The 26,981-nt window shown below is 43.3% G+C and overlaps 2 protein-coding genes across 7 annotated transcripts in view; both read left to right on the top strand.

Moving 5' to 3' along the window:
- Positions 1-16,018, top strand: part of LOC106721969 (solute carrier family 2, facilitated glucose transporter member 11-like) — a 19,351-nt gene extending 3,333 nt beyond the window's left edge. For 2 of the 6 annotated variants that reach the window (XM_014518171.2, XM_025199306.1), the window contains 10 exons: positions 5,378-5,538; positions 8,666-8,790; positions 9,235-9,364; positions 9,484-9,632; positions 10,936-11,123; positions 12,859-12,969; positions 13,046-13,147; positions 13,762-13,837; positions 14,544-14,671; positions 14,913-16,018. In XM_014518171.2, coding sequence (XP_014373657.1) covers positions 5,378-5,538; positions 8,666-8,790; positions 9,235-9,364; positions 9,484-9,632; positions 10,936-11,123; positions 12,859-12,969; positions 13,046-13,147; positions 13,762-13,837; positions 14,544-14,671; positions 14,913-15,119 — 1,377 coding nt within the window. In that variant the 3' untranslated portion in view covers positions 15,120-16,018. Of the gene's footprint in view, positions 1-4,709; positions 4,785-5,377; positions 5,539-8,441; positions 8,791-9,234; positions 9,365-9,483; positions 9,633-10,935; positions 11,124-12,858; positions 12,970-13,045; positions 13,148-13,761; positions 13,838-14,543; positions 14,672-14,912 lie in introns of those variants that run through there. The other 4 variants (XM_025199305.1, XM_025199309.1, XM_025199308.1 and 1 more) reach the window with 4 other exon arrangements.
- Positions 16,019-22,383: 6,365 nt separating this feature from the next.
- Positions 22,384-26,981, top strand: part of LOC102372458 (solute carrier family 2, facilitated glucose transporter member 11-like) — an 18,794-nt gene continuing 14,196 nt past the window's right edge. Inside the window, 2 exon segments of the mRNA XM_025199304.1 lie at positions 22,384-22,511; positions 25,744-25,842. Of these exon segments, the coding sequence (XP_025055089.1) occupies positions 22,488-22,511; positions 25,744-25,842 (123 nt within the window). The 5' untranslated portion in view covers positions 22,384-22,487.

Raw genomic sequence — 26,981 nt, 5'->3', positions numbered from 1 at the left:
CTGGTGCGGGATGTTGGTACATAGGCTGGTAACGTCCATGGTGGCTAGGAGTATGTTGCTGGGAAGGTGGTCTATGTTTCACTCAGGGACCAGCTCAATACACAGTACTTAGCTACTACATAATGACTTAACGAGCATGGATTAACACCTACAAAACCACAGACAGACTAAGGAGAGGAAATAATCAATACAGACAATCAGCTGCCCCAAGATAGAGACAGTCAATTGCACAAGCACCCATGTCACAAGTTTTGTCTGTCAGCAGCTAGAGGTGCAGGGCCCCAAAACCCAGAACCCCTGCACCCATCTCCTTGACAGCTGGCAGGCTTCATGGCCTCAGCAGGGGCTACCATCCCTGCAGCTTTCATCCTGCTGCGCCTTAACACACGCAGTGTCATGAGTTTTGCTTGTCTGCAGCTTGAGGTGCAGTTTCCCCCAAGCCCCTGCACTGATCTCCTTGAAACTTGGCAGGCTTTGTGGCCTGAGCAGGGGCCACCACCCCTGCAGTTTTCAGCCCACTGTGCCTTAACACACACAGGGTCATCTGTGTCACGAATTTTGCCTGTCAGCAACTTGAGGTACAGTTCCCCCCAAACCCCTGCACTGATCTTGAAACTTGGCAGGCTTCGTGGCCTCACCAGGGGCTACCACCTCTGCAAGTTTCATCCAAATCAGACAAAAAACAACAAAGATATAGATATTTCATTGATTCCCCATTATACCCTATGGCCGGATCTCCGAGGTAGCTCAGAAGCTTCAGAGCGGCTTCGGCCAGATCGAAGTGGGAACCCGGTCTGGAGCTCTGGATCGGATCACGGCCATCCAAAGTGGCCGGATCCGAAGCCAGATCGAATAGCTGCCTACTCACACAGGCCTAATGAATAGTATGCAGAGGTAACAGGCAAATTAAGCTTTTCATTTAATAGACAATAGGCCTGTGCAAAGTGGCTAGTATTCACTTTGGATTCGGCCAAATCAGGGGACAGTGATTCGATTTGGTGATTCAAATCACTGTCCCAATTTGATTTGGCCAAATCTCTGAATCAGCCAGGCCAGGCCAATCCCCCACCCCTCTCCCAGCCTGGCAATGGCTGCCCCAGCTCCCATCACTTGTGAAGAAAAAAAAAAAAACCCTGCTGTCTCTCACTGCCCTACTCTGCATGGAGGGTGCTGCACAAGCGCCCCGACCCCTCCCTCGCTCCCCCAGCCATGCCATGGTTGCCCCGCCCTGGCCAGCTCTGGCTGTTTAAGAAAAAAAACCCCCGAAAAAACCCCAGGACTCACTGCTCCTGCCAGCAGGGGGGGGGGGGGGTTGTGATCCCCACTGCCCTCTACTGCCCTGCACCACATGGGGGGTTTTGCACAAGCCCCTGAAGCCCCAAGGCCACACCAGGAGCAGTGAGTTCTGGGGCTTTTCTTGGCTTTTATTTTCTTAAAGGGCCAGAGCTGGTCCAGGTGGGGCACCTGTGGTGGGGCCAGGGGAACAGAGGGGGCAGAGCCCCACATGCAGCATGGGGCAGCAGGGATCCCCCTGCCAGGGGTCCCCCCATGGTCCCCTGCCCCAGACTCCCCTCCCCTGCCCCTAGTACTTACCAGTTTGGAGTCAACTGCAGCTCCCTGCTGCAGCCACCGGGGACTGCCCGAATCATCAAAGCTCTGCGAATCTTTTCAAAGCTCTCCATATCTCCAGAATCGATTCAGACCTTAAATTGGTCCCCTGATTCGATTCTGATTTGGAGATTTGGCCACTGAATCAGGCAGAATCCCCTCCAAATCGAATCACCACCCGAGGCTTCGCACAGCCCTAATAGACACCAACAGGAGAACCCACAAATGCATGGCACTATCTGAACACAAAGACGAGGTCTATCCAGCAAACCACATTCCTAGAGATCTCAAATGGGCATGGATGGATGGAGCTAGATCATGGCTCTAATCTTCTCTACAGTGATAGGCAGATTTAAAAAAATGCCTCTGGGAGCTTTCAGGGTCTCCTCAGGATCCATTACCCATTACTCCTCAGTTACCTATTACCAAGGTAGTTTGTAGTATTAAATGCCATAATAGATTCATAGGAAGAAAATGAGGGCAAAATGGACAATCTCATCTTCATAAAATAGTATCTCGGGAGAATTTCTGAATGGCCACAGGACTGGGAAGATCAGGATCATTCCCTTTCCAACTGTGGCCTTGAAGAACATTTTGAACATCCTGCTTTTCTCTTCATTACAAAGCTATACCTTTTATTCCACTCAATGCTATAACATAAATTGACTCAGAAGAAGTGGTGCAGATGATGTTAAAAAGGTAGCTTGGCCAGCATATTCCTGTAGATGGCATTAATGAATGAGATAAGGCATAGACTGGGGCCGAGTCTTTTCGTCTCGAAAATCCGAGTCTTTCCTTCTAAACTCAGTAGGACCTCCTCGTTTGAATTTATTTTCCATATGCATTCTGATCCAGGGATTCTCAACCATGATGTCACACCCTGGGGTGCTGCCAGATCATTTGAAGGGTACTGGGAGCTGTGAGGAGATAAGCAGATAAGCTGAGAAGATAAATGCAAGCTCAGACTTGCCCCTGCCTGGCCAATTCCTCACACTCACTGCCTGGTCCTCTGCACAGAGATGCGTATTGTAATACATAAATTAGTTTTTTAAATTGGGTGCCACTCAATTCACAGAAGTAATAGAGGATGCCTTGAGTCTAATGAGAGATGCCTCAAGTCCAAAAAGACAACTGTTTCTCTAATCCCTCTACACATGAGTTCCTCTTCCTTTAAGAATGCTGCATAACAATACGTGGTGTATACATATCCTCCTTCCAGCAGGATTAACATCTCATATTTTGCGGAGCACTCCTGTCAGATATGCCCCAGGGCACACTGTTCATTTGTTTAGTATGTTCAGTAAGTGTATTTGTGGCAAAGTGGGGGTCCCCAACTAGCCACAGTGCTAGTCTTCCTACCTGCCTTTGGGCACGCCACCCACCTGTCTCTCCTGCCATGCCTTGTTGTTAATTAATTACATTTCAATTAAGGCAGGAAGCTGTCCATTCTTCCCCTGATGCCAGGGGGCACTATCTGTGGCTCCATTCCTCCCCTACACCACAGCCCAAGTCTCACAGATGGTATCCAGATGATAATGCTCCTGGCCTACAGCCAGGCCAAGCTAAGGCCTCATTGCCAGGCCTCAGACACACACACATTCATACTGCTCTCCTCTCACTAGGGCCTCTCACACTCCACCCTCCCTCACAGGGTCTCTTTCACATGTTGACAACTTGTACTGCCTTGCTCCCTCTTGGAGGGGGCCCCTTCAGCCATAAGCTTTAGCTAGCTCATACCTTGGGTGGCAGACGTACCAACTTTTGGGCCTCTCCAACAACCCTCACCGGGGTAGTGGCCAGCCAATTACTCGATGGGGTCTAAGCTTGCCCTGGCCCCTCCCAGAGCAACTCTATACATTTGGACATGCTGTCTAGTTTCCCCGTCACTGGGGTTCCACACCTGCCTCCTTGCCAGGGCCCCTCCTCTCTGCCCCCCCTCACTGGGGCATTCTTAACCCACACCATGACTGGTGCTCCAGGGTCTCATGGGGACTCTCACTCCTCCCCGGAGCAGCAGGTCATTGTGCTCGACTACAGGTCTTACTTTTGACCCACACTCGGCCTCCCAGCAGTGGAGGACTTCCCAGGGTCAGGACTCTCCCCTATCTCTCTGACTGAGCCCCCTTATTCGGCCTCCAGCCCAAACTACAGTCTCAGGTGTCCAAAGACATACCTTGGCCTACTCCCCTCACATATGGTTCCTCCTCATCTCTGCCCCCTCACTGGGGCTCCACACCGCACCCCTCACTGGGGCCGCCCCCTCACTGGGGCTCCACATCTCACATCACCCCCCTCACTGGAGCCATGGGGCTTCCCTCCCCAGTGGGCTCAGGTGGCTGTAGCCATGCCTGGCCCCAACTACCTCTGATATTAAATGACACCCCCAAAGGTGAGGGCTGGGGTTAAGGTGCCCCTACCCACCTTTGACCAGGGTGGTAACTAGCCTGGCATTTCCTGGGGGCTCCTGCGCCACTGAGAGCCCCACCAAGCCACGCACTCCTGGCAGGGTGCAGTTTTAGGTCATGCCCAGGAGCCTCCAAACGATCCTCTACAGCTCCTGCCCTTACCTCCAGGATGTTCCATGGAGTCTTGCAGCCAGGCAATGTTACTGCCTGGCCTGCCAGCGGTGACCTGCTGTGTTTATACAGGCGGCCAAAGATCTAAAAAGGCGGCCACAATCAAGCACCTGCTGGCTGCTTGACTCCGCTCATAAAGTGACAGGCACCAACAATGCCCTGCTACAGTATTAAACTAAGCAGCCCCCTGGGCCAAACAGCAAAGAGACCATCATAACCGTTTTGAAAAAATAAGGAAATCCAAGAAGGACATTATACTGGATAAGGCTTTGGTTTAGTATTAAAAGGGAGACCACATCAAAGTTCAAATTCAGAGAAAAAATAAATTAATACAAATGATGACAATACTTGAATACTTTAGGATTCTGGGTGCTGGGATAGAGATTTCTTAATAACAGTCATTGCAGTCTATATTGTCCCTTCCAATGTAGAGGGGAAGGAAGGGACATACAAATGTCACGTGAATATATGTATATACATGGTAATCATTTATCAGTGTTTTTAATTCTGGGAATTTATTTACAGAAATAAATGTCAGTGTGAGGGTGTATTTTCATTAATTTTATACTGCATATGGATTTTCCAAGGATTAAGATTACGGTATGTCTGTTCATTAGCCTTTTACCTCAATTTAAACACTGCTTAAATCAAAAATGTCTCATCCATCACTATCTGACAGGTTTGGCAATATAAGAGAATTTAAGACTAATATATCAAGCACATATTGAGCTGTATGGGCAACACTTTACAGAAAAAGTGCATGTTATATCTGGCTCAAGTCAGCACTGCAATATTAGCCTGAGTTTTGGAGGTAATACATTCTTTCATTCTTTTTAGGAAAAACAAAAAGTATTTCTTGCAATATCACTTATTAATTCTACCATAGATGTACAATACCTTGACTTTCTTTAGGCTTATACAACATTCCAGTGTACAAAATTTTAAGAGAATTGCAAAGAAGATATTATAGGACACAAGGAGCAGAAATTGCAAGAAAACTTTGGTGCCAGCCACTGGGGACCTTTTTTTGCTAAACAGCTATTCACTAACAGATCACTCATTTGTAACATATCTTATAAAGTAACTAGCAACAGCTGAGAAATTTTAAAAATCTATTAATTAAATGAAGAATTACTGTGAGCAATGCACTGTCCTCCTGATTATTGATAATGACATCCTCTTTTTCTTACCAGCATGTTAAGAGATTTATCAATGAAACTTGGTTGGAACGATATGGCTCTCCTCTCCGCCAGAAGACCCTTATGTTGCTATGGTCATTCATTGTATCAATCTACGGCATTGGCGGACTGCTGGGGTGTCTTTGCAGTGGATACCTAACTACTAAATATGGAAAGTGTGTATATTTGAAAAGAGTTTGTTGATCAAAACTTGTAAACAAAAGGAACTTGGTAGAAAGTGAAAAAAACCAGTATCATATAACTCCTATGTATTTGCCTTACCTGCCATGTTTGGGAAACAGCTATTTGAGCCCTAAGCATTATCATTTTTCATAGTGGAAAAAACCCCATGATGAATCCAGGCAGGAATAGCACATTCACATTAAACTGACAAGAACTCAATAAAATAATCTGATGACCAAAACCTTGATTAGTATTAACCCTGAACCTCTGAATTGGTTCATCAGGATCTATAAAATTAAGTACCCAAACAGATAATGATACTTAGCATCAATACAGAATTTTTTACTTCCAAAGTGGAAAAATATTAATATTAATAAATTAATCTTCATAGTGTTCTACAAGAAAGCTAAGTAACTATTATTATTATCCACTGCCCTATTTCTAAAATGGAATAATGAGGCATAGAGGGCTTTAGAGACTTGCTCAAAGGGACAGAGGGAAGTGGTGACTTAGGTTTCATAGTCTTTTGACTTTGAGTCTTTGTGCAAAGGACTTAAATATTTCAGTCATTCTCTACAATTGGCAGATTTTACTATCTACACTGGTTCAAACCGACTACCTGAGTAGAGCTCCAACACTCCTCTCAGATTCAAGGGTGTTCTTCTCTAATCTATAATAAATATCCTTTGATGGCAACCACTCCTCTCAGGGGATGCTGCATCTGCTTCTCCCTGATATAATCCCCCAGCCTCTCTTGCTCCTTCCAGGGCTCTGCTTGCCTGCTCTCATCAGCTCACTACTACTTCACTGTCTGTATTACTACATTTCTCAGCTCTGCCCTGCAGCCATTTCTACCACCTGTTTCTCTAAGCCAGAATTAAGTCATATCTCTGGCAGCACAGTTTGGGAAGGAGGTGAGTAGCCAACAGTGGCAAAGGAACAGGTTAGGGACTATTTAAAAAGCTGGACATATACAAATCCATGGGGCTGGATGGGATGCACTCATGGGTGCTAAGGAAGTTGGCTGACATGACTGCAGAGCCACTGGCCATCATCTTTCAATACTCATGGCAATTGGGAGAGGTCCCAGATGACTGGAAAAGGGCAAATATAGTGCCCATATTTAAGAAAGGGAAAAAGGAGGATCCAGGGAATTACAGACTTGTCAGCCTCACCTCAGTTGTTGGTAAAGTCATGGAGCAATTCCGCAAGGAATACATTTCTAAGCACTTGGAGGAGAAAAAGGTGATTAGGAACAGTCAGCATGGATTCATCAGGGGCAAGTCATGCCTGACCAACCTGATTGCCTTCTATGATGAAATGACTCACTCTGGATGCGGGTAGACCAGTGGATATGGTATACCTTGACTTTAGCAAGACTTTTGATGTGGTCTCCCACAACATCCTTGCAGGCAAGCTAAGGAAGTGTGGGTTGGATGAATGGACTGTAAGGTGGATAGAAAACTGGCTGGAGCATCGGGCTCAGAGGGTAGTAGTCAATTTCTTGATGACTAGTTGGCAGCTGGTATCAAGTGGAGTGCCCCAGGGGTGTCCTTGGGCCAGTTTTGTTCAGTGTCTTCATCAATGACCTGAAAGATGGCATAGAGTGCACCCTCGACAAGTCTGCAATGAAACCAAGCTGGTGGGAGCAGTAGATATGCTGGAGGGTAGAGCTAAGATTCAGAGACACCTAGGCAAATTAGAGGATTGGACCAAAAGAAATATCATGAGGTCCAGTAAGGATAAGTGCAAAGTCCTGCACTTAAGACAGAACAATCCCATGTAATGTGTAATGGTATAGGCTGGGGACTGACTGGCTAGGCAGCAGCCTTGCAGAAAATGACCTGGGGATTACAGTGGACAATAACCTGAATATGAGCCAACAGTATGCCCTTGTTGCCAAGAAGGCTAACAGCATACAGGGCAGCTCTGGTAAGAGTATTGCCAACAGATCAAGGGAAATGATTATTCCCCTTTATTCAGCACTAGTGAGGCCACATCTGCAGTACTATGTCCAGTTTTGGGACCCCCCACTACAAAAAGGATGTGGACAAGTTGGAGAGAGTCCAGTAAAGGGCAACAAAAATGGTTAGGGGGCAGAGACATGTGACTGATGAGAAAAGGCTGAGGGAACTGGGCTTATTTAGTCTGAAGAAGAGAAAGACTGAGAGGGGATTTAATAGCAGCCTTCAACTACCTGTTCCATATAGGATGGAGCTGGACTGTTCTCAGTGGTGGCAGGTGATAGAACAAGGAGTAATGGTCTCAAGTTGCAGCAAGGGAAGTTTAGGTTAGATATTAGGAAGAACTTTCTCACTAGGATGGTAGTAAAACACTGGAACAGTTTACCCTGAGAAGTTGTGGAATTTCCATCTTTGGAGTTTTTTAAGACCTGGACAGACAAAGCTTTCCTTGGCTGGGATGATATAGTTAAGGATGGTCCTGCTTTAAGCAGGACATTGAACTAGATGAAATGACCTCCTGAGGTCCCTTCCAACCCTAATTTTCTGTGGTTCTATCACCAAATACATGTTGATAAACCCATACAGCGTAGACATGTGTAGCAAAATCTAATGCATTATCTAATACAGTATCAAGAATGCTGATGCCTTGCTGGACCAGCACAGAATCACCACTTTCTACTCAATTTTAGTTCTAGTCCTTTATTTAAGGGACCCCAAATCAGTACTGGAGAGTAGTGTTGTGGAACCCTATATTGCTTCTTTTAGATAAAATGCATAACTAAAGTCAGGGTTGATTGATTTTGTCAAAGATCCAATTGCAGTTTTCACAAGCTAGGAATGCTTGGCCACTGTGTCTAGGCCAAAGTGCAACTGGATAATTACATTCACTATGTTTTTCCTTTTATCTGAATAATGTGCTCACACATGGGCAGCACAGAAAGAGGACCTTCTACTACCCTTGGCATCTACTTAAACCATGTAACATAAAACCAATTTAAGCCATGCAACATAAAAGGACTTAATGAACCCCACACTTTTGGACTCAATGATAATCTTGGATTGGACAACACAATAAAAGGAAGACATTAGCAGATGGCATAAGAAGTGATATACATTGACAAGCACTTTCATACAAGTTTCTTGTGCACTGTTACAGAAAGAAATGCCTAATGTGCAACAATCTACTTATCATAGCAACTGCATTTCTCATGGGCTTCAGTAAGATGGCCAAGTCCTTTGAGATGGTTCTGTGTGGACGCTTCTTCTATGGCATCAGTGCAGGTAGGACATCACATTACCCTTCATATACACTCCCCTCCCTGTTTCAAAATGCTCCATCTTCTTACATATTAAGGTTTCCCTTCCCTAAGAATAGTTTAAGATTATAGAATATACAAATACCCCATTTTGGAAATGTGGCAAGATTTGCTGATCCCATCCTGGCTTCAAAACAAATGTATGTATCAATTATGCCAGTTCTACTGATGAGGAATTAAGTTACTTTCGCAGAGAAAAGGCAAAGGCACATTATAAAAGTAGATGTGCTAACAGTTTTTCAAGGACCCAAGCAAGTAAAATAAGACCCTAGTGAGATGCCCAAGAACTATTTAGGCACCTAAGAGGTGTGTAATAGGATCTGGCCCTAATTTAGAAAGATATTTTATTCCTTATGAATATAATTATCCTGTCTCTTCACCTCCTTCCCAACTTTCATCTCTATTCAAGGCTTCTGTATGACTATACACCCTCAGTATGCAGGAGAAGTTTCCCCCAAGAAACTGCGAGGATTTGCAAACTCTTCTGCTGGTTTCTTTTGGTCACTAGGAAAAGTCTTAGGGCAAATTATGGGACTAAGGTAAACTAAATGTATATTTCACTTATTTACTCATTTTTCTGTATTTTCTTCTCTCTCTCTCTCCAAAAACAAACTGAATTAAAGTCTTATCATATGCATGTTTTCCTTGTACTCTCTAGTGAATTTCTAGGAACTGAATCCTTGTGGCCATTGCTGATGGCTTTCATCGGAATTGCAGCACTGATCCAGCTGGTCACTCTGCCATTCTTTCCTGAATCTCCACCCTACCTGTTAATTCAAAAGGATGATGAGGAAGGCTGCTTGAAGGGTAATATGAGCAGATTTTACCTCTCTGCTTTATTTTAGTTCTGTCTAAGAGAGATCTGCTCATGGTGATCCAAGAGTTTGTGACAAACGAGTATGACAATTGTAATCCATTAAAATCGAGGTATAAGCCACATGTCTTATACAAAGTGCAGTCCTCAGCAGTTGGTCTGCTTCACAGCACAGGTCATATTACTCCAGTACTCGACTGTCTCTTCTGGCTCTATATTGTGTACAGAGTCCAATTCAAGGTCTGCATCCTGATATTGAAACCCCTCTGTGTGATTGAGCTGACCTCCTTGGGAAACCAGCTCTCTTACTCTGACCCCATACGACAGCTATGTTCCAGTGAAACAATACAAATGTGAAACTATGGGTAGAAGCTCATGAATCCAAGAGATCAAGTATTCATAGAAGATGGTCACAGAATAGGGAATTCATCCCCATGAGTCAGAAGTAACCAACAATGACCTCACCACCCTGATATTAAATGCAAAACCCATTTGTTAAATTCAGCTTTCTTTCAGCAAGTTCTTGGCACACAACATGCCCAGTAACATAGAAGTAAATGCAGATAAGTATGCAATATGTATAGTCATACATGCATATGTATCAATGCATATATATTCATGTATCTGCCTCTAGCTATATATAAACAGATACGTATAAAGCCCTATAAGATAATCAAGATGCTTCTCCTATAGGGAAAGCAAGGGAGACTTACTGAAATGACTATGTTTAAATAATAGGAACACATTTAGATTCTACAGTGATGAGGGCCATATAGACAGCAGGAATAAAAAAAAGGAAAATATAGACAGAATGCAGTGCTGAGACATGTAACGTGCTAAATACTAATGACTGGCAAATAACATGATCTAATTTGTTAAGATGCACCTATTACTTTCACTGATTTCAACTGTGATTGTGGGTGCTCTGCATTTCAGGGCATGGACACCTACATGTGCAGCACATCGATATGGACACATATATGGGATAAAGTAGTGTTAAAGTTGGAGTGGTTTTGCTGCATTTGTATTGTTCCCATGTAACAATTATAATGTAACAGCTGCTGCCCTTTTGAAATGTTCCCATTTTGAAATGGGTCCATACCCTTCGACAATCAGAATTATAAGGCATGGTAATTATAATTCACATGTCTGAGAGACTGCTTCACTCAATGACTGATGGAGCTACTATGTGAAGTGAACAATTAGTGAATATTCTAAAAACATGATTGTATCAACTAAAAATAGAAGGATGGGTGAACAGGGGAATTATCATGTTTTACCCTTTCTTTCACACAGCCATGGATAAACTGTGGGGTGAGATGGACCATCAAGCAGAACTCAATGATATGAAGGAAGAAAAGGCTGCAACTAAAAGCATCAAATCTATGAGCATCCTGCAAGTCATGAAAGACCCATCCTTGCGCTGGCAGTTGTACATTTTGGTTACTGTTATCATAGTGATGCAGCTTTGTGGCATCAATGCAGTTAGGTATCTTCCCTACTTAAAATGTTAGTGTTCTTCACAGGCATCGATGGGGAAGGCCCTACACAAACACTGCAGTGTCCCCCACAGGACTTCAGTTGGGTGAAAATCATGAGGATTTTAGCTCTATGCCTTGCTCAGCAACTAATTCACTGTACAGCTTTGAGCCTCATTGTGCCTCTGTTTTATCTTCCCTCACTATAGAATGAAGTATATAATACGTACTCACCTCTCAAACAAGAATCTTTTAAGACTAATTAATTAATGTAACCATAGCATTTCAAATCTGAAAAACACTATGTAAATGTTAGGGATTATTAGGAAAGGGTATATAGGGACTATAAAGGGTAATCTTTGTGAGACTTTGCTTGCTTAAGGATATTTCTCCTGAATTATTGCTGGAGACAACCTGTGATGTCCCACTGCAGCTGATAACAGCGTTCAGGTCCCCAGGATGGCAACAGGCCAGCAAGATGCTAACAGCCATCCATACTGAAGTAATGTGTGGTTCTGTGTACTGTTACTCCATTCTGACCTGTTGGCAGTGCTTCTATGCAGCCTGAGGTCCCTAGTGCAGGGACAAGCTGCCAAAAACTGAAAAGTCTTGGCCAGATAGGAGCCGTGTGTACCATTCATCTTCTCTCCCACTCCTTCCTGGTTTCTCAAAAGCTGTATAAAGCAATTCATTTGATAGCTTTAAGATATAATACTTCTGAGTTGTGCAATACAGTCAAATCATCTTTATGATAAGAGCAGCATCCACTATGATGTTATAGCTATATACATCACTGGGTAACTGATGTGGCTCCCATTTTTTCTGTCAGTTCCTTTCCATCTGTTTCATTCTTTGCCTACTTTATTTACATCTGATTTTTATCCTCACCATTTTCCAAGCCCTCCTGTAGGATTAGATCTGTGCCAATGTGTCAGTGACTTCGGAGTGAAACTGGGAAGAGTGAAACCAATGTAATCCTAGGCAAGCAGGCAGGCAGGCAGTGTCCTCATGTTGTCCCATACAGTCACCCTGCTTAAGTTCTCCACTTGCTCTACCATCATTTCAGTTCCACTCATGAATGGGACTGCTACTTCCAATGAGCAGATGCCAATATAAGGACCATGACACCTAACCTAACCCATTACCAATCTACATATCAAGGCTACAGTGCTACCAGGAACTAGCCATTTGTGTACAGCAGTTTTATAATGGAGCTGAAAAAGGTGGTGGCAACAGTAAAAAGCAGTCAAAATAGTCCAGTGTAAACATACCCACAAAATCCCCATATATTAAAATCCAGATTTTGACATTAGTGGATCAGGTATTCAACTGGTGAAAAATCAGCATAACTCCACTGAAATCAGTAGACTTATTTTGATTTTCACCAGGTGAAATCTTGGCCCAATAAATGTAAATAAAAGGATGATCCCTCCACACTACAGTTGTGTTTTGTTGGCAGACCAGTGTGTAGACATTTTCAGATACCATTGCCCATGCTTTATCTATTTTGTTGATAAAAGATAACAGTTACATTCTGGACCTGTCAAAAGATCAAACGTATCACAAATATGTAGAAATACCTCTTATTAAGAACTCTAGCAAGAGGCAAAAAAGTACAGGATTGATCACTGGTAAAATTCATTGCATTTATCTGATGCCCACCTCTTTTCTCAGTAATAATATACCTCACCAGAGACTGTGGTGTAAAGTGCCTTTTTTTTTCTTTCATTGGATTTTATAGGTCTACTTCTACACATTTGAGGTGCTGTGCACAGCTGGGTTTGAAGAAGGCCGTATCCCATATATATCACTGGGTGTTGGACTCTGTGAACTCTTCTCCACTATACTCTGTGTAAGTCACATCACACTGAGAGTTACTCAGAATTTGCCATGTTTATAGTGAAGTCACTGTATGTTTTGCCCTCCAGACCATTACCATTGAGCGGTTTGGCAGGAAGACACTCCTGTGGAAAGGCTATGCAATGATGGCTTTAGTGCTGGTTCTTCTCACAATAACTCTCTCCCTGCAGGTAAGGAAGAAAATTTTAATGGGTCCTTTTGAAGATCCATTTTATTGCTGACTTTCCCTTGTACAGAGAAAAGCTGTATGTTACAGAACAAACATTTTTTGATTTCACAAAATGAAGTTTGGTCAGCATGGTAGCAGATCCAACAAGTCCCTCTGTAACAACACTCGCAGTCAGCCTCCTGTGCTCTTTTGTTTCCTTTCTTTGTTACAACTTCTTTCCTAGATTTCAAACTTTTTTGTTACCCTTCTTGTGATTAGTGTCCCAATCTAACTTTATCAGCTCTACCTAACCCCTTCCAACATCCTACAAGCATAAACCACAGCTTTAACTCCGCATCTTTACCAGCACCTTTGTTTCACAAGTTATGAACCTCCTCAAAGTTAATCTGTTGTGTGCCGTCCAGAAAGAAGTGTCCTACATTTTAAATGAGTACTCAGTACCTCCATCCACCAGCAAAAATGCTGCTGTACAGTGAGAGTTATCTATGATATACCTGTGGACTCTCACACATTTAAACCTTTGCTATTTGAGAGCTCTGTAAGAGAAATCAAGGAAGCTTGCATTCCCACTGTGTTATTAGCAAACATCTGCTCTCACTGTGTTTTTCCCTCTAGAATAAATATAACTGGATGTCCTTTTGCAGTGTCATTCTGATCTTCCTATTTGTTTTCTTCTTTGGAATTGGACCATGTGAGTAGATCAATATGTACAGGAACAAACTATCCAATGGTGCATATTACCTGAGTAGAATAACATTGGACTGTGGGGAATGAAAGAGATACATACACAGAGATCAAGTCAAATTATACAGGTATACCCCTATAAAGGGAGGCCTTTTTACCTCAGCACATTGGGTGCCTATACACATGCTGGGGAGGAGAGGGTCTTTTAATTAGACGGGTTCCCGGAGAGAGCTCTAATTAAAAAACTACAGCATCACATGTATTAAGCCCCCACACATTTAAAAATGGCCATGGGATGCCTTAACTAAAGCTCATACAATGAGCTTTAGTTATAAAACCCCAGCAGCCATTTTTTGGCTCGCAGGGGCTTATACACATGATGCTGTGGCAATGCTAGAGCATTCTAATTGAAACGCATCAGAGCGCATGTATATAGGCACCCATTAACACTGGAATAGAGCAGAGATTAATTAAGAAAGGGGTTAATAAAGAAAGAAACTGGGACTGATTATTTAGCAGTGTCCTAATTAACAAAGAATATTAGATTACAATGTTTAGCAACCATAGAGGCCTATGGCCCTATGCCTTCTCAAATCAGGCCCTGAAGTTACTAAAATAACTCTGTTTTGTCTTTTCATCAGGAAGGAAATGGAAAAGGGGGGAAAAAAGAATGTTGCTGAACTTTTTCTTCCTTGTTATTATTTATTCTTCAGGTGGAGCCACCATGTCCATCATGGTTGAAATATTCAACCAATCATCTCGATCCTCAGCCTTTGTGATTGGAGGGTGCCTCAACTGGGCGGGGCTTTTTGTGGTTGGAATGATTTTCCCATTCATTGTTGTAAGTGATTTCATTCAAATCAGTTTCTGATTGTTTCCTAATTGAAGTCCCTATTGCAACTTTGGCTGGGCTCAGTAGGACAGCAATACATTTCCAATACATGTTTCCAATCAAAGTGTTTAGAACCACCTTAAAATGTCCACTGCACTAATTTCCAAGAGACAATGCCCACATTAAGGGGCAATGAAGGGAAAGGCAAAATAAAATATACTTATTTCTCATTTTTAATTTCTGTTTCTAGGAAAGCCTTGGTCCCTTCTGTTTCCTCATATTCATGGGGGTTCTTGTCGGCTCAGTGATCTTCGTCTACCTCTTCCTTCCAGAGACAAAAGGGAAGTCAGTCACAGAAATAACAGAGGAATTCACCAAGTTATATTCTGGGAAAAAACTTTCTTCTATTGTGAGAAGGAAGTTCCTTGAGGAACACATGTCCTACACCAGCTTCTAATGGCCAATGAAAAGACCTTTTACTATTTAAAATTGAAGATGTTGATTCTTACAGACCGAAAAACAAAACAAAGCTACGCTATTCATTTGCATTATCACCTTGTTTTTTCTTCATACACATAGACAACGTCTTTGTGTGTAACGCTCATCCCTATGAAGCTCCAAAATATGATGATGTCAAGTTTAACATGCTGTGATAAATTGGTAGACTCATAGAAGTTTAGGGCTGGAAGGGACCTTGTGAGATCAAGTCCAGCCCCCCTGCTCTGGGCAAGAAAGACTGCTCGGGTCAAATAACCCCAACAAGGTAGGTGTCCAGTCTCCTTTTGAAGATCTCCAGAGTAGGGGCCTGCACCCTCCCCCCTCCCCCGAATCTATTCCAGAGTCTGGTCACACAAACCGTGAAGAAGTCACTTTACAAGTCTTTTTTTTTGCACAAACATTTTCATTAGTCAAGATTCACATAGGTCTTCTACTCTGAAGTTCACTTTGAGCTTCAGGTTAGAACTAATCCAAAAATCTCAAATCAAGCTCAAGCAGAAACCAGTGAGTTTCTCAGTATAACAATTTCAAATGACTTCACTAAAAAATTCACAACCTGCATTATGTTTTCTCAAAAAAGAGACCAAGTTTCTGAGCTTTAAATCATTGGACAAAGATGGTCTGTCAAATCTGCAACATCACTCAGAAAGGCAAGCTTCATGTGTTTTCTCATTTAACTGCAAGCATTTCACATAGTTTTATATATTTATGAATGTGTATGTTTCAACGTTTTGTTTTAATGATACTTAAAACATAAAATTATGCTATTGGATGATGCAGAAATGTATCAATTTGTTGCAGCTTTTTATAAAATATAGCATCAATGATGGGAAAAGATCCATTTTTTATTTATTATGTTTTATAAAAATAAGAGATAAACATTTTAAATTAAAGGAAAGGGGCAGCATCTTTTCATTTAATTGTAGAGGTGAGGTTGTGGACATATGCAGAGCTAAGTTAAGTGGTTCAATACTTCCCTCTTCTTGTTTATGGGAACTACTGTATTTTAGGTTTGTAACAGGGGGCAAGCTAGGGGCTGGGTCCCATGCCGTCCTGCCCACCTGCCTCTCTGGGGCAATCTGCTCTGTCTCACTTGCCACGACTTTGGTGTTCCCATAAATGGATGGTAAATGTGGGAGACTGCCTATTACATGCCCTGATGCCAGGGGGTGCTATCTGTGGCTCCGACCTCCCCTGCGCCACAGCCCATGCCTCTCAGATGGCATCCACATGATGTTCTTAACCCACACCACAACTGGTGCTCCAGGGTCTCATGGAAACTCTCACTCTCCCCACCCCGCCACCGGAGCAGCAGGTCATTGTGCTCAACTATCGGTCTTACTTTTGACCCACACTCAGCCTCCTAGCAGTGCAGGACTTACCGGGGTCAGGACTCCTCCTCACGCTCTGCCTGAGCCCCATACTCGGCCTCTGGCCCAACTACAGTCTCAGGCATCTGAAGACCTACCTTGGCCTACTCCCCTCACATGGGGTTCCTACCGTGCCCACTGTAGGACCTCTGCACCATGCCCCACCCTGGGGTCTTCACATCATTTTTCCAATCAGCTACTCACAGGGCTGGCCCTTGCACTGCTCTTCAGGCTTACTCCCACTTCAGCCCTATTCAACGCACCCCTGGGACTGACCTTCAGGTCTACTCCTGTTCATCCCTACTCAGCCCAACCTCACACACAACCCTTCAGGCCTACTCCCATTCAGCCCTAGTCTATGCATGGCCACACAACTCCTCTCTCTTCCCTTGGGCCTCACTACACCGCCCTCTCTCTCAGGGCCTCGGGGTCGACCATCCCCATAGGCTCAGGTGGCACTCCGTTTGCTGAGCCTGGCCCCACTACACTCACTCCCCGGGGTCTTACATCCCCCTCATGGGCTCAGGTGGCCGCAGCCATGCCTGTCCCCACTACTGCCTCCAAAGCCCACCTGAAAATGGGGGCTGGGGTTAAGGTGTCCCTCCTCACCTTTCACTGGGGAGGTATCTGGCCTGGCATTTCCTAGGGACTCCCGGACCCCAGGAGCCCCACCAAGCTACCCTTCCCCACCAGGGTGCAGTTTTAGGTCACGCCCAGGACCAAGAGCCTCCAGCTCCTACCTGCTAGATGTTCCATGCAGCTCAGCCAGGCGATGATTCTGCCTGCGCCAGCAGCAGCAAACGTCTGTGTTTCTATAGGCAGCCAGTGTTCCAAAAAGGCTACCACAATCAAGCACCTGCTGGCTGCCTGACTCAACCCTTAAAGTGGCAAGCGCTGCAGGTGCACTGTCATAAGGTTCTTAATTAAACCATACATAGGTGCTTACTTTGGTTTTTGCCAGTGGGTGCTTTTCTGTGAGGGGGGATGGGGCATTAAAAAAGGAGCTTTACTTTAATAGCTGATTGAATCAGCTTTAGCTAAAAGTGCCAAAAAGCTCTGCTGAAGCTCCCAGTCTTTATAGATACTGCCGAGCTGAGTTGAAGTAACGCACTGCTTCTTCTGGTAAAGCACGTTTTGGGTTTTTTTCTAAAGTCTGGAAATAGCCACAGGGAGATCTAACATGTAAAACCAAAACAGTCATGGCTCATGGGTGCTGAGCACCTGTTGATTTTTTTCAGTGCATGTTTGAGCCCTGAAGCACCTATGGAGTTGGTACTTATGAAACCAGAAGGTTCCCAAGTACAAAAACTGTAAGTCTAAGGAAGAGGGAACAGCAACCCTTTAAGGAAATTTTAATATCAAAATATTCAGTAAAAAGAACATACATATATAAAAAATTAAGTTTCTGATTTCTCCTATATTAAATATTCCACAGCGGTTAATTCTGAAAATGATTTAAACCACCCAGTGAAAAGGTACAGAAAAGGTTGAGAAAAGTCATGAGATCGGTATACACATTACAGGTGTGCGAAGCAGGCCCTATTCGATTTGGATTTGGCCCAAATCAGGGACAGTGATTTGATTCGTTGATTTGGATCACTGTCCCTGATTCGATTTGACCTAATCAAAATCTGAACATTCGATGCTGATTCGGAGAATCAATGATTTGGACACAGACACAGCTTTAAACATTTTTTCTACATACCTTGACATAGCAGGCATGGCTTGTGATTGCTGCGATGCTAGGGTACTTGGAGTGTCCCACAGGAGTGCGGCGGGGGCCCTCCATGTGCTCAGCAGTGAACCCAGAAGTGGACTGGAAGTACTTCTGGTCTACTACCAGGTCTGTCAGGGAGCGCACTGGAGGGCACCCCTGCTCCTTCCCAGTTCAGCGATCAGCCACAGGGTGACCGCAGACAGCTTTAAACATTTTTTCTACATACCTTGACATAGCAGGCATGGCTTGTGATTGCTGCGATGCTAGGGTACTTGGAGTGTCCCACAGGAGTGCGGCGGGGGCCCTCCATGTGCTCAGCAGTGAACCCAGAAGTGGACTGGAAGTACTTCTGGTCTACTACCAGGTCTGTCAGGGAGCGCACTGGAGGGCACCCCTGCTCCTTCCCAGTTCAGCGATCAGCCACAGGGTGACCGCAGGTGTCCCCCCTCCCAGACCCAGGAGGCACCAGTCACTGAGCCAGGGAGGTGGGGGGGGGGGCCCCAGCATGCTCCCTGAAGGACATCTGGTCCACTTCTGGGTCTGCTGTGGAGCACACTGGGGAGCCTCCCGCACCTCTGTGGGACACTCCATGCACCCCAGAATCACAGCATTCAGGAGCCCCTGCTACCTAGGGGTATGTAGAAAAAACATTTAAAGCTGTCTCTATGTCTGAATCTCTGAATCAATTTGGAGGGTTCCGATTCGATTCAGAGAGATTAAAGGGTCCTCTGATTCTATTCAGATTCAGAGATTCGGCCACCGAATCAAGCTGAATCTCCGCTGAATCGAATCAGGGACCAAAGCTTTGCACAGCCCTAGCACACATCCATCACATTTCCAATCAAGGTTTAGTGAGTGGCTGAATGCACTGCCACTTTTCTTCCACTGTTCCAATGATGTAAACCTGAGACAACCATTCAGATCACAACATCCTGGGGCAAAGTGTTAGCACTTCTCCTGCAAACCCTTTCAGGGTTTGTTTCGGAACAACAAACATAGATATCTCAACAATTACGTTTTGACCTGATAGAAAATATTTTCTCCCAGGAAAAAGGTGCTGTCTGTTTGTAGCCTAGGACTCCTTTAATATCTCAATTGCCTGTTACTGCCCGAGAATACATTCTAATAAAACAGCAAATCATCGGGTTAAGAGTGGATTCACAAAAGCTTTGCGTCAGGATGAATTATCTATGGCAGCTAAGAACAATAATACAACCCAAAATAATGTGTGAGGAAAAGGATTGTAAAAGATAACCAGGGTGTTGTAGCCATGTATTTACTAAAACAACTTTGTCTGCCTTTGTAAAAGATACGGCCTTAACAACAGATTTCTTGTGAGCTACATAAAAAAAAATTAAGTTTTTGTATTTAGGATGCAGCAAAAATGTCTGTATCAAGATTCCCTTTTTCTCTCTGTGGTCCACATTAAATGTCAAGATACGATACAGCAGTTTTATGCTGAATCAGAGCCCATATTGTATCTCAATACAGTAGAGTACGTAACCTTCAGAATCTTAAGTTACTTATTTGGTGCTCCTGACTTTTCCCTAGAAGTTTCCCTTCTACAAACCTGATCAGTTTGTAGAAAATGCTCTGTATAACATTAAACACCACCCACTAAATGGAATGAATTTGGGAGCAGAGGTTAGGGCCTCCATCCAACTTCTGTTAAAGCTGCCACTGAGGCCAAAGGGAGTCTTTTGTTGACTTTAATATAAGCAGGACTGGTTCCTGAGGGCTACTTTATCCTGAACTTTTTTCACGGCAAAGATCAAAACTATGTAGTTTTTATGCTTATGTTTAAATAAAAGAATTGTCATCATCAGCCATAAATTACCTATGCATTTCTACCCATATGCTATACACTCACCCCCATCAACTACAGTGCTACCAATCGCGCTACTACCATGTCTTGTTATTTCTACACTGGTCTCTTCACCCTGCTTCCCTGTTACACCTCTGTGAAACAACACTTAATGGCAGATCTATACCCACCATACTTGTATAATTGGTAGGAAAATGTGAAGGTCTCTTCATAGGTGGTAGAGAAGTGAGACCCTACACATCTGCTTTCATATACATCCTATAGCCATTTATACCAAAGGCCACTACTTCTGAAATACTGCCATGCGACATCTGCTCATTTTTCATGCTAAAAATATTTTATGATTCACTATATTTAAAGCACATGCAAAGGCACTCTTCCTTAATGCTCTAAAAATATTTTCACTCAGTGTTCACAATAAATAACTGCAAACTTGAAAGAGTTTTGTTTCTTCATCATGGCTTTTTCCTTCTACTACACATGTGCATGGTTCGTCATTGCTGGACTGTTTGTTAATTATGGCCTGCTGGCATCAATTTTTTGTTTTTAAACAACATGGGCAAAGAATTTGTGAAAAGCACATGACAAGGAAAAAAGCAGTTCAAATTTGCACCTCCCCCATGATTCATTATCACCACATACACTACAACTTAAATATGGTTCCAAAGGAGAACTTGAAGGGGTTTCATGTTGTCATATAATAAGGGACAAATCTTGGCTGGCTTTCGTACAACCACACAGAGGAGGAAGAGGATGAGGAGGTAAGGGTCTTCTTTGTGTTTCATCATCAATCCACATGTAGGGCCAGTCACAGTCAGTGTCCCTTTGCTCCACCCAGCACAATGCCTCCTGATATTTTTACCAAAGTGGGGCAGTTCCAAATTAAAAGCCATAACAGACCTAACAGCCCAAATTATATAGAAAAACCAGTAACTACCCTTAGCAAAAATCATGGTTAGGTACTATTAGGATACTGTACCATCAAAATCTATTATGTAATAACCTGTAATAATCACCATGGCCTTGAAATAATGTATTAAATATGTATTAATGTAGGTGTTTAACATTCCAAAATATAGTTGCTTTCAATAGTGACTAAGTTTACACAATACCCATTCCTGAACAGCTAGAAAGCCACTGGTGCTTAGCAGGAGCAGAGTGTAAAACCTCAAACCATTCCAAGTAGTTAAAACATCGAGCTGGTCGTGCTTTGGCATTCCAGAGGATCAGGCATCCTCACTCAAGTCCATCGGTTATAAAAGATGTGACTCTAGTAGTTACACAAGTAACTGAAGCTTTGCTATTAATGGTCACTCTCTCACTTCTTTTGACTTGACTCACAGCTATTTGCCGGAAGCCTCTCCATAAATAAGAATATTTCGTTGGCTTCAAGTGCAGGTTCTGAGGGCCAGGTCCAAGGCTGTAGCTGAGGGTCACACTGTGTAGGTTAGGAGTGAATGTAATGGTGGTGTGAAGCTTACCTGTGCCCTCCCCCAATAATTGCTGTAGCAAGGAAAGTCTCAGGCAACTGGAAGGCAACAGAAAAAGATCAATCAGGCATAAAGGGGGGTCTAATCATACCCATTCCCTTTCCTTCCCCCTGTCATGCCTCTGGCATAGGCTACAGGAGGGAGTGTAGGAGCTACTACTCTAGTATTATGTCACGATAGGACACATAAACAGTTGTGTGACCATCTCACAGCTGGATACTGTTTTTAAAAACTTTTTTGTACCTACAGAATGATGTAAAGGAGTCACAATACAGCCTGAGTTCTGGCCTTAATGATTAAAGTCCCAGCTGTACAATCTTCTCTCACCTTTTGGAGCACTTACTACCCTCGGCTTCAGCTGGCCTGCTCTCACGAGTAAGCAGGTCCTAGGTTAGTATGGGTTGCACAATTATAGACTAAATTACAAAGAGAAAACAAATAATTTTGTATTTCACAATGACATAAGTTAGTGTACAAATGCCTTTTAAATTAGGTAGAGATCACTCCAGATCACTCCAGAAACATTATAGAACTTACAACCAAGAATGAAACCAGTCCACCATCCCTGAAACAACATTTAGATTGTTATGTCCCAACTATTTGTCTCTTTCCCCTCCCAAATCAATGAGCGCCCTTCAAATGAAAACTATTCGTCTCTTTCCCCTCCCTGGGCAGGGAAAACTTTTCCCTTTTTGGATTGGGCTGGACACATCCCTTGCTGAAATATTTAACCCAGTAGTTTTAGACCTTGTTCAATTACTGAAAAGAACATAATTCAAGCAAAATAAAACAAAGTTAAAATTTAACTTTTGTTCCATGGTGCCAGTTCCCATTGTCATACCAGCACACAAGGGTGAAGAAACACAGGAATCTTTGATAACAGAGATCTGTCAGGGACAGGACACAGCAGCCCCTTTAAACAGAGATGGCTGACTTCCTCTCCAACCTGGTGAGTACCCTGAGGTTCCTTATAGTACCTGGTATTTTTAATACAATCAGCACTTCAAAAATGACAAAAATCAATATTTCAGTATGCAGAATCTGCCTTCTACTCAATAAAAGTTAACGCTTACCAAAGCTTGACTTTGCAAGCCATTTTGAAATCTTGTAACTGTTTCCATTTTACTGGGTGTGAAATTTCCTCTCTCACTTTTTTTTTATGATATTTTAATCAAAAGTCTGTAATTCTTATCAAAATGTCTTCCTTTACTTAAAATATCATGAAGCTTCTTGGGTTCCTTTAAAATGATGAAAACTGTAAAATGTGCATGAAGTTGACAATGTGCCTGTAATAAATTTTCACTAAGACACCTTTTAAACTATTGTGTGTAATGCAGTATGACCTCCTTCAGTAACATTTTTTGTGTTCTGCAGTTAGGACGGCTGAAAAAGCAAAAATGTATGTTTTTAGTGATGTTTTTAAACAGGAAAAGAGAAAGAGCACTAGTACAAGAAAAATCCCTAGAAGTTCCTTGATAGCTGAGAAGAGCTGGGAAACAAGGGTTTGGCAAAGTCATCAAATGTTTGTTCCTTAGCTCCTGGCAGGAGAGGAAATGCCCACAAAACAGGTGAAAGTATAATCCAGTGACAGAGAATAATAATAATGCCTCAAGAAATATAGATGACAACCAGGCTGATGAATGGAAAAGAAACAGTGACCGAGTGCCCTCACTGAAATAGAAATGTGTCACTAGAGGACAGCCTCAGAAACTGATAGGTCATTGGTTCAAGCTGACCTCAGAATTTTTTCCCACCAAAATATAGTCCCAGTGAAATGTATATTTTTCACTAAAAATGTGAGTTCCAATAAAAATCATTTTTGTTTCATAAAAATATTAGTTTAAATCAACTAAAATGTCATTTAATTTAAGTTTTCCAGGTTAAAAAAATGAAACAACATAAATTAAAAATGAAACTTTTCTTATTTAATTTCAAAACATCATTTTAAAACAAAAACAAAAAATATGTTCAGAATCAATTTGGAATCCCCAAGAGAAAAATGTTTCCTTTTTAGCAAACAAATTACAGAAAAAGATTTCTTTTCCCAACTAGCTACATTCCAGAAATTACTGCTGAAGTTGGGGTGAGAATGAGAAAGTTGCCAAATGAACAGCTGTAAAGTTATACAGGCAGTCTTCAAACTTATGACACAATTGGTTCCTGAAAACCATGTCTTAAGTCAAAACATTGTAATTCTGAACCGATTTTCCCATAGGAAACAACGTTATAAATGGGGGGTTGGTTCCTGAACCAAGGCCCAATACCCTATTTTCACCAAAAATAACCCAGAATTTTGTACTCAATCAGTTATAGATGAGTAATATAGCTACATTAATGTATTTATCTTGTAAATAGCAATCATATTGATTTGGAAGGACTTCTTTGAGGTGACTTTGCTGGACGTTTTGAAGGGCTCTTGTTTGGACTTTTTGAAGGGTTTTTGGCTGGAGTCTTCTCAGGAGTCTTGGCTGCAGGGTTTTCTGGAGTCTTGTCTGCTTTCTTAAAGAAAGTGTCCAAGGAAGTTTGGACAGATGTTGTCCAGGGAGATGGGTGATACAGCAAACTTGTTCACTGGTGTGGCGTTGCATCAGATCAAGTGTTGTAAAGTCGAAACTGACATCAGAAAGTTGAAACAGGGTGTCAATTTATAAACATTGTAAGTGCAAAACGTTGTAACTCGAAACGTTGTAAGTCAAGGACTGCCTGTACCATCTGGTCTTGGCTGAGTGGCCTGCCTAGCAGTACCATCATCATAGATCACTGTACTTACAACCTTATTTTTTCTATCCCATAGAATGAAGCATTCTGATAAGGACAACTCACTCTGATCTAAGACAAATTAGACATCAGTGATCTGACAGGAGTTCATTTTGTTGCCAGTGATTTTATGTCATATGTTTTCTACCTCTGTCCCGTTTTGCTTCAAATGGGCCACTGCTCTCTGAGGTGTATTCTGCTTGAAAAGGGCATCCTGTACACTGCAAAGACCTATTATAGTAGTGTTAGGAGCTAGTGCCAGAAGACACTGGCAAAAGATATCTCCAAAATTTAAAAAAATTCCAAGGGGCTGCCATCTACAAGGAGAGCAGGCTGATGCTCCCTTCAAGGGAACATCCCTTATTTTTGCTACTGTCAAAACCTTGGAGCTTTATTTTTGTTTTCTGGAACCACAGAGGTTAGGATCAACTGGGTGGAGAAGCTTTCTACCATTTTTCAAGGTGGCATCAGAACATCTGAATCTCTGGACACTTCTTTATCCATTTGACCATTAAAGCATATACCATCTCATAGTCTCTTCTACCCAAAGTCTTCCCAGATATTTATATTCCAAGAAAGGTTATAGTTCCTTTGTTTCAGAACAAGGAGACTCTGCAGGAGCTCTCCAGGGATAAGCCTGTCCTCATATAAGAAAAAAAATTACAGCTGTTGTCATTTGTCACAGTTCTGGATCATGCCCATCTCCACCTCTCAGGGTATGTCTACACATCACCCTATGGCAACGTAACAGCATGCTTTGTCACTGTACAGAGTGCTATGGCAACGTAGAGATCATGAGGGTCTACACGAGATTGCCTGCTATGTCACTGTAGTGGTGCATTCCCCACTTACAGTGCGCCGCTCCAACGACTTAGCAGGGAAATCGAAGTGTGCATCGCCTGTACAGTGCAGTACCCGCCTGTGCTTTAGTACTTCCAAAAGAAAGTACTAAAGCATGGCACCATAGCAACATCGCCATACAGTGACATGTAGACATACCCTCTATGTATTAGTTCATGATATATTGACTTGAAGGCTACTACAGATTAAGTCTTCGTATCCTCTTCACTAAATTAACTTCCAGATCCAGCATCAACCAGAAAAGAACCATAAGCAACTTGATGACAAATCACAAAGATCCTGAGAAGCTAAGATGCCTAAAGGTGGTAGACTGAGAACTGTGTAGGCCTGACCACAGAAACAGTAAAGCTAATTAACCAGAAATGATACCTGTCTGTGATGGTGCAAAAGTAATCAAAGCCTGGCAACAGAGTCTGCAAATGCCTTCCACACTGCTCCCTATTTTTCTGGTGCCAGTAGGACACATAGTAGCAAACAAAGTGTATGTCTGGAAAATGAAACACATGTTTACAAATGTCCTGGTGTTATCACATACTTAAAGAGCACTTTTTTCTTCTGCGCAGGTTCAGTACCAGAAATTCTTTCAAATGATATTTGTGCTCGGAATTGGTGGGACCCTCCAAATTGGCTTTCAAGTTTCTATGATCACCTATACTTCCATGGTAAGCAGAGCTGCTAAAATTCCTGTGGTTAAGTGTGCATTGGGTCTACACCTGGCTCAAAGATGCTACTGTAGGGGTGCATCTACACATGTGCCCAATGGCGCAGCTGTTACTGTTACCTGCTAACATGGCTGCCCCGCCTGCCCCAGCTCCCGGCCCTTTAAAACAAAAAACAAAAAAAGGCCTGACTCTCCGACTCCTGCCTGGCAGGGGGTGATCCCTGCTGCCCCGCACTGCAAGGGAGGCTCTGCACAAGCCCCCAAGAAGCTCTGAGGCCACTGCAGGAGTCCAGGGGTGGTTTGGGGTTTTTTTTTTCTTAAAGGGCCAGAGCTGGGGTGGGCAGGGCAGCCATGGGGGGGCTGGGACAGCGGGTAGGGGCCAGGGGGCTCATGGCAGAACCCCCCACGTGGCGTGGGACTGTGGGGGACAGTGGGGATCACCCCTCCACCCAGCAACACCTGGTGAATCCAGGTTTTTTTTAAAGGGCTGGGAGCTGGGGCAGGCAGGGCAGCCATGGGGGGGGCTTGGGAAGTGGGCAGGGGGTTCAGGCGTACTCAGGGGGAATGGTGGAGCAAGCAGCGGATGGGGCCTGGCAGGGGTCCCCCCATGGTCCCCTCCCCCCTCCTCCAGCCTCCCCTCCTCCACCCCCTACTTACCAGCTCAGATTCTGGGTCCAGATCCCTGCTATGGTGAGCAGGGACTGCCCGAATCACTAAAGCTCTCCAAATCTTTTCCGAATCAATTTGGAGAGCTTCGAATTGATTCAGAACTTTTAATTGGTCTCCTGATTCAATTCAGATTTGGAAATTCAACCACTGAATCAGGTCAAATCTTCTCCGAATCAAATCAGCACCTGAAGCTTCGCACAGCCCTACTACACAGTAGCTTGTTGCTACTGCACAATAGCGTCGGCGTCATGGTTCATGCCTGCAAATACTACATCGCTGTAGTGATAAGCTACATCACCATAACTCGTTGCTATGGTGACATAGAGTCTCATGTAGATGCGCACTAGGACAATGTTTCCATTGCAATCCGGGGAAGAACCTCATGAGGTGCAGTGGCACAATCATACCCCACTTACCGAACATGCTGCAGGAGCAGCAGCCAAGAACTTTAAGTCCCTGAAGAAAGAATTC

This window comes from Alligator sinensis, unplaced genomic scaffold (assembly GCF_000455745.1).
Source record: "Alligator sinensis unplaced genomic scaffold, ASM45574v1 scaffold505_1, whole genome shotgun sequence".
NCBI lineage: Eukaryota > Metazoa > Chordata > Crocodylia > Alligatoridae > Alligator > Alligator sinensis.
Note: the sequence above shows the minus strand (reverse complement) of the source record. Positions and strands in the feature narration are given on the sequence as shown.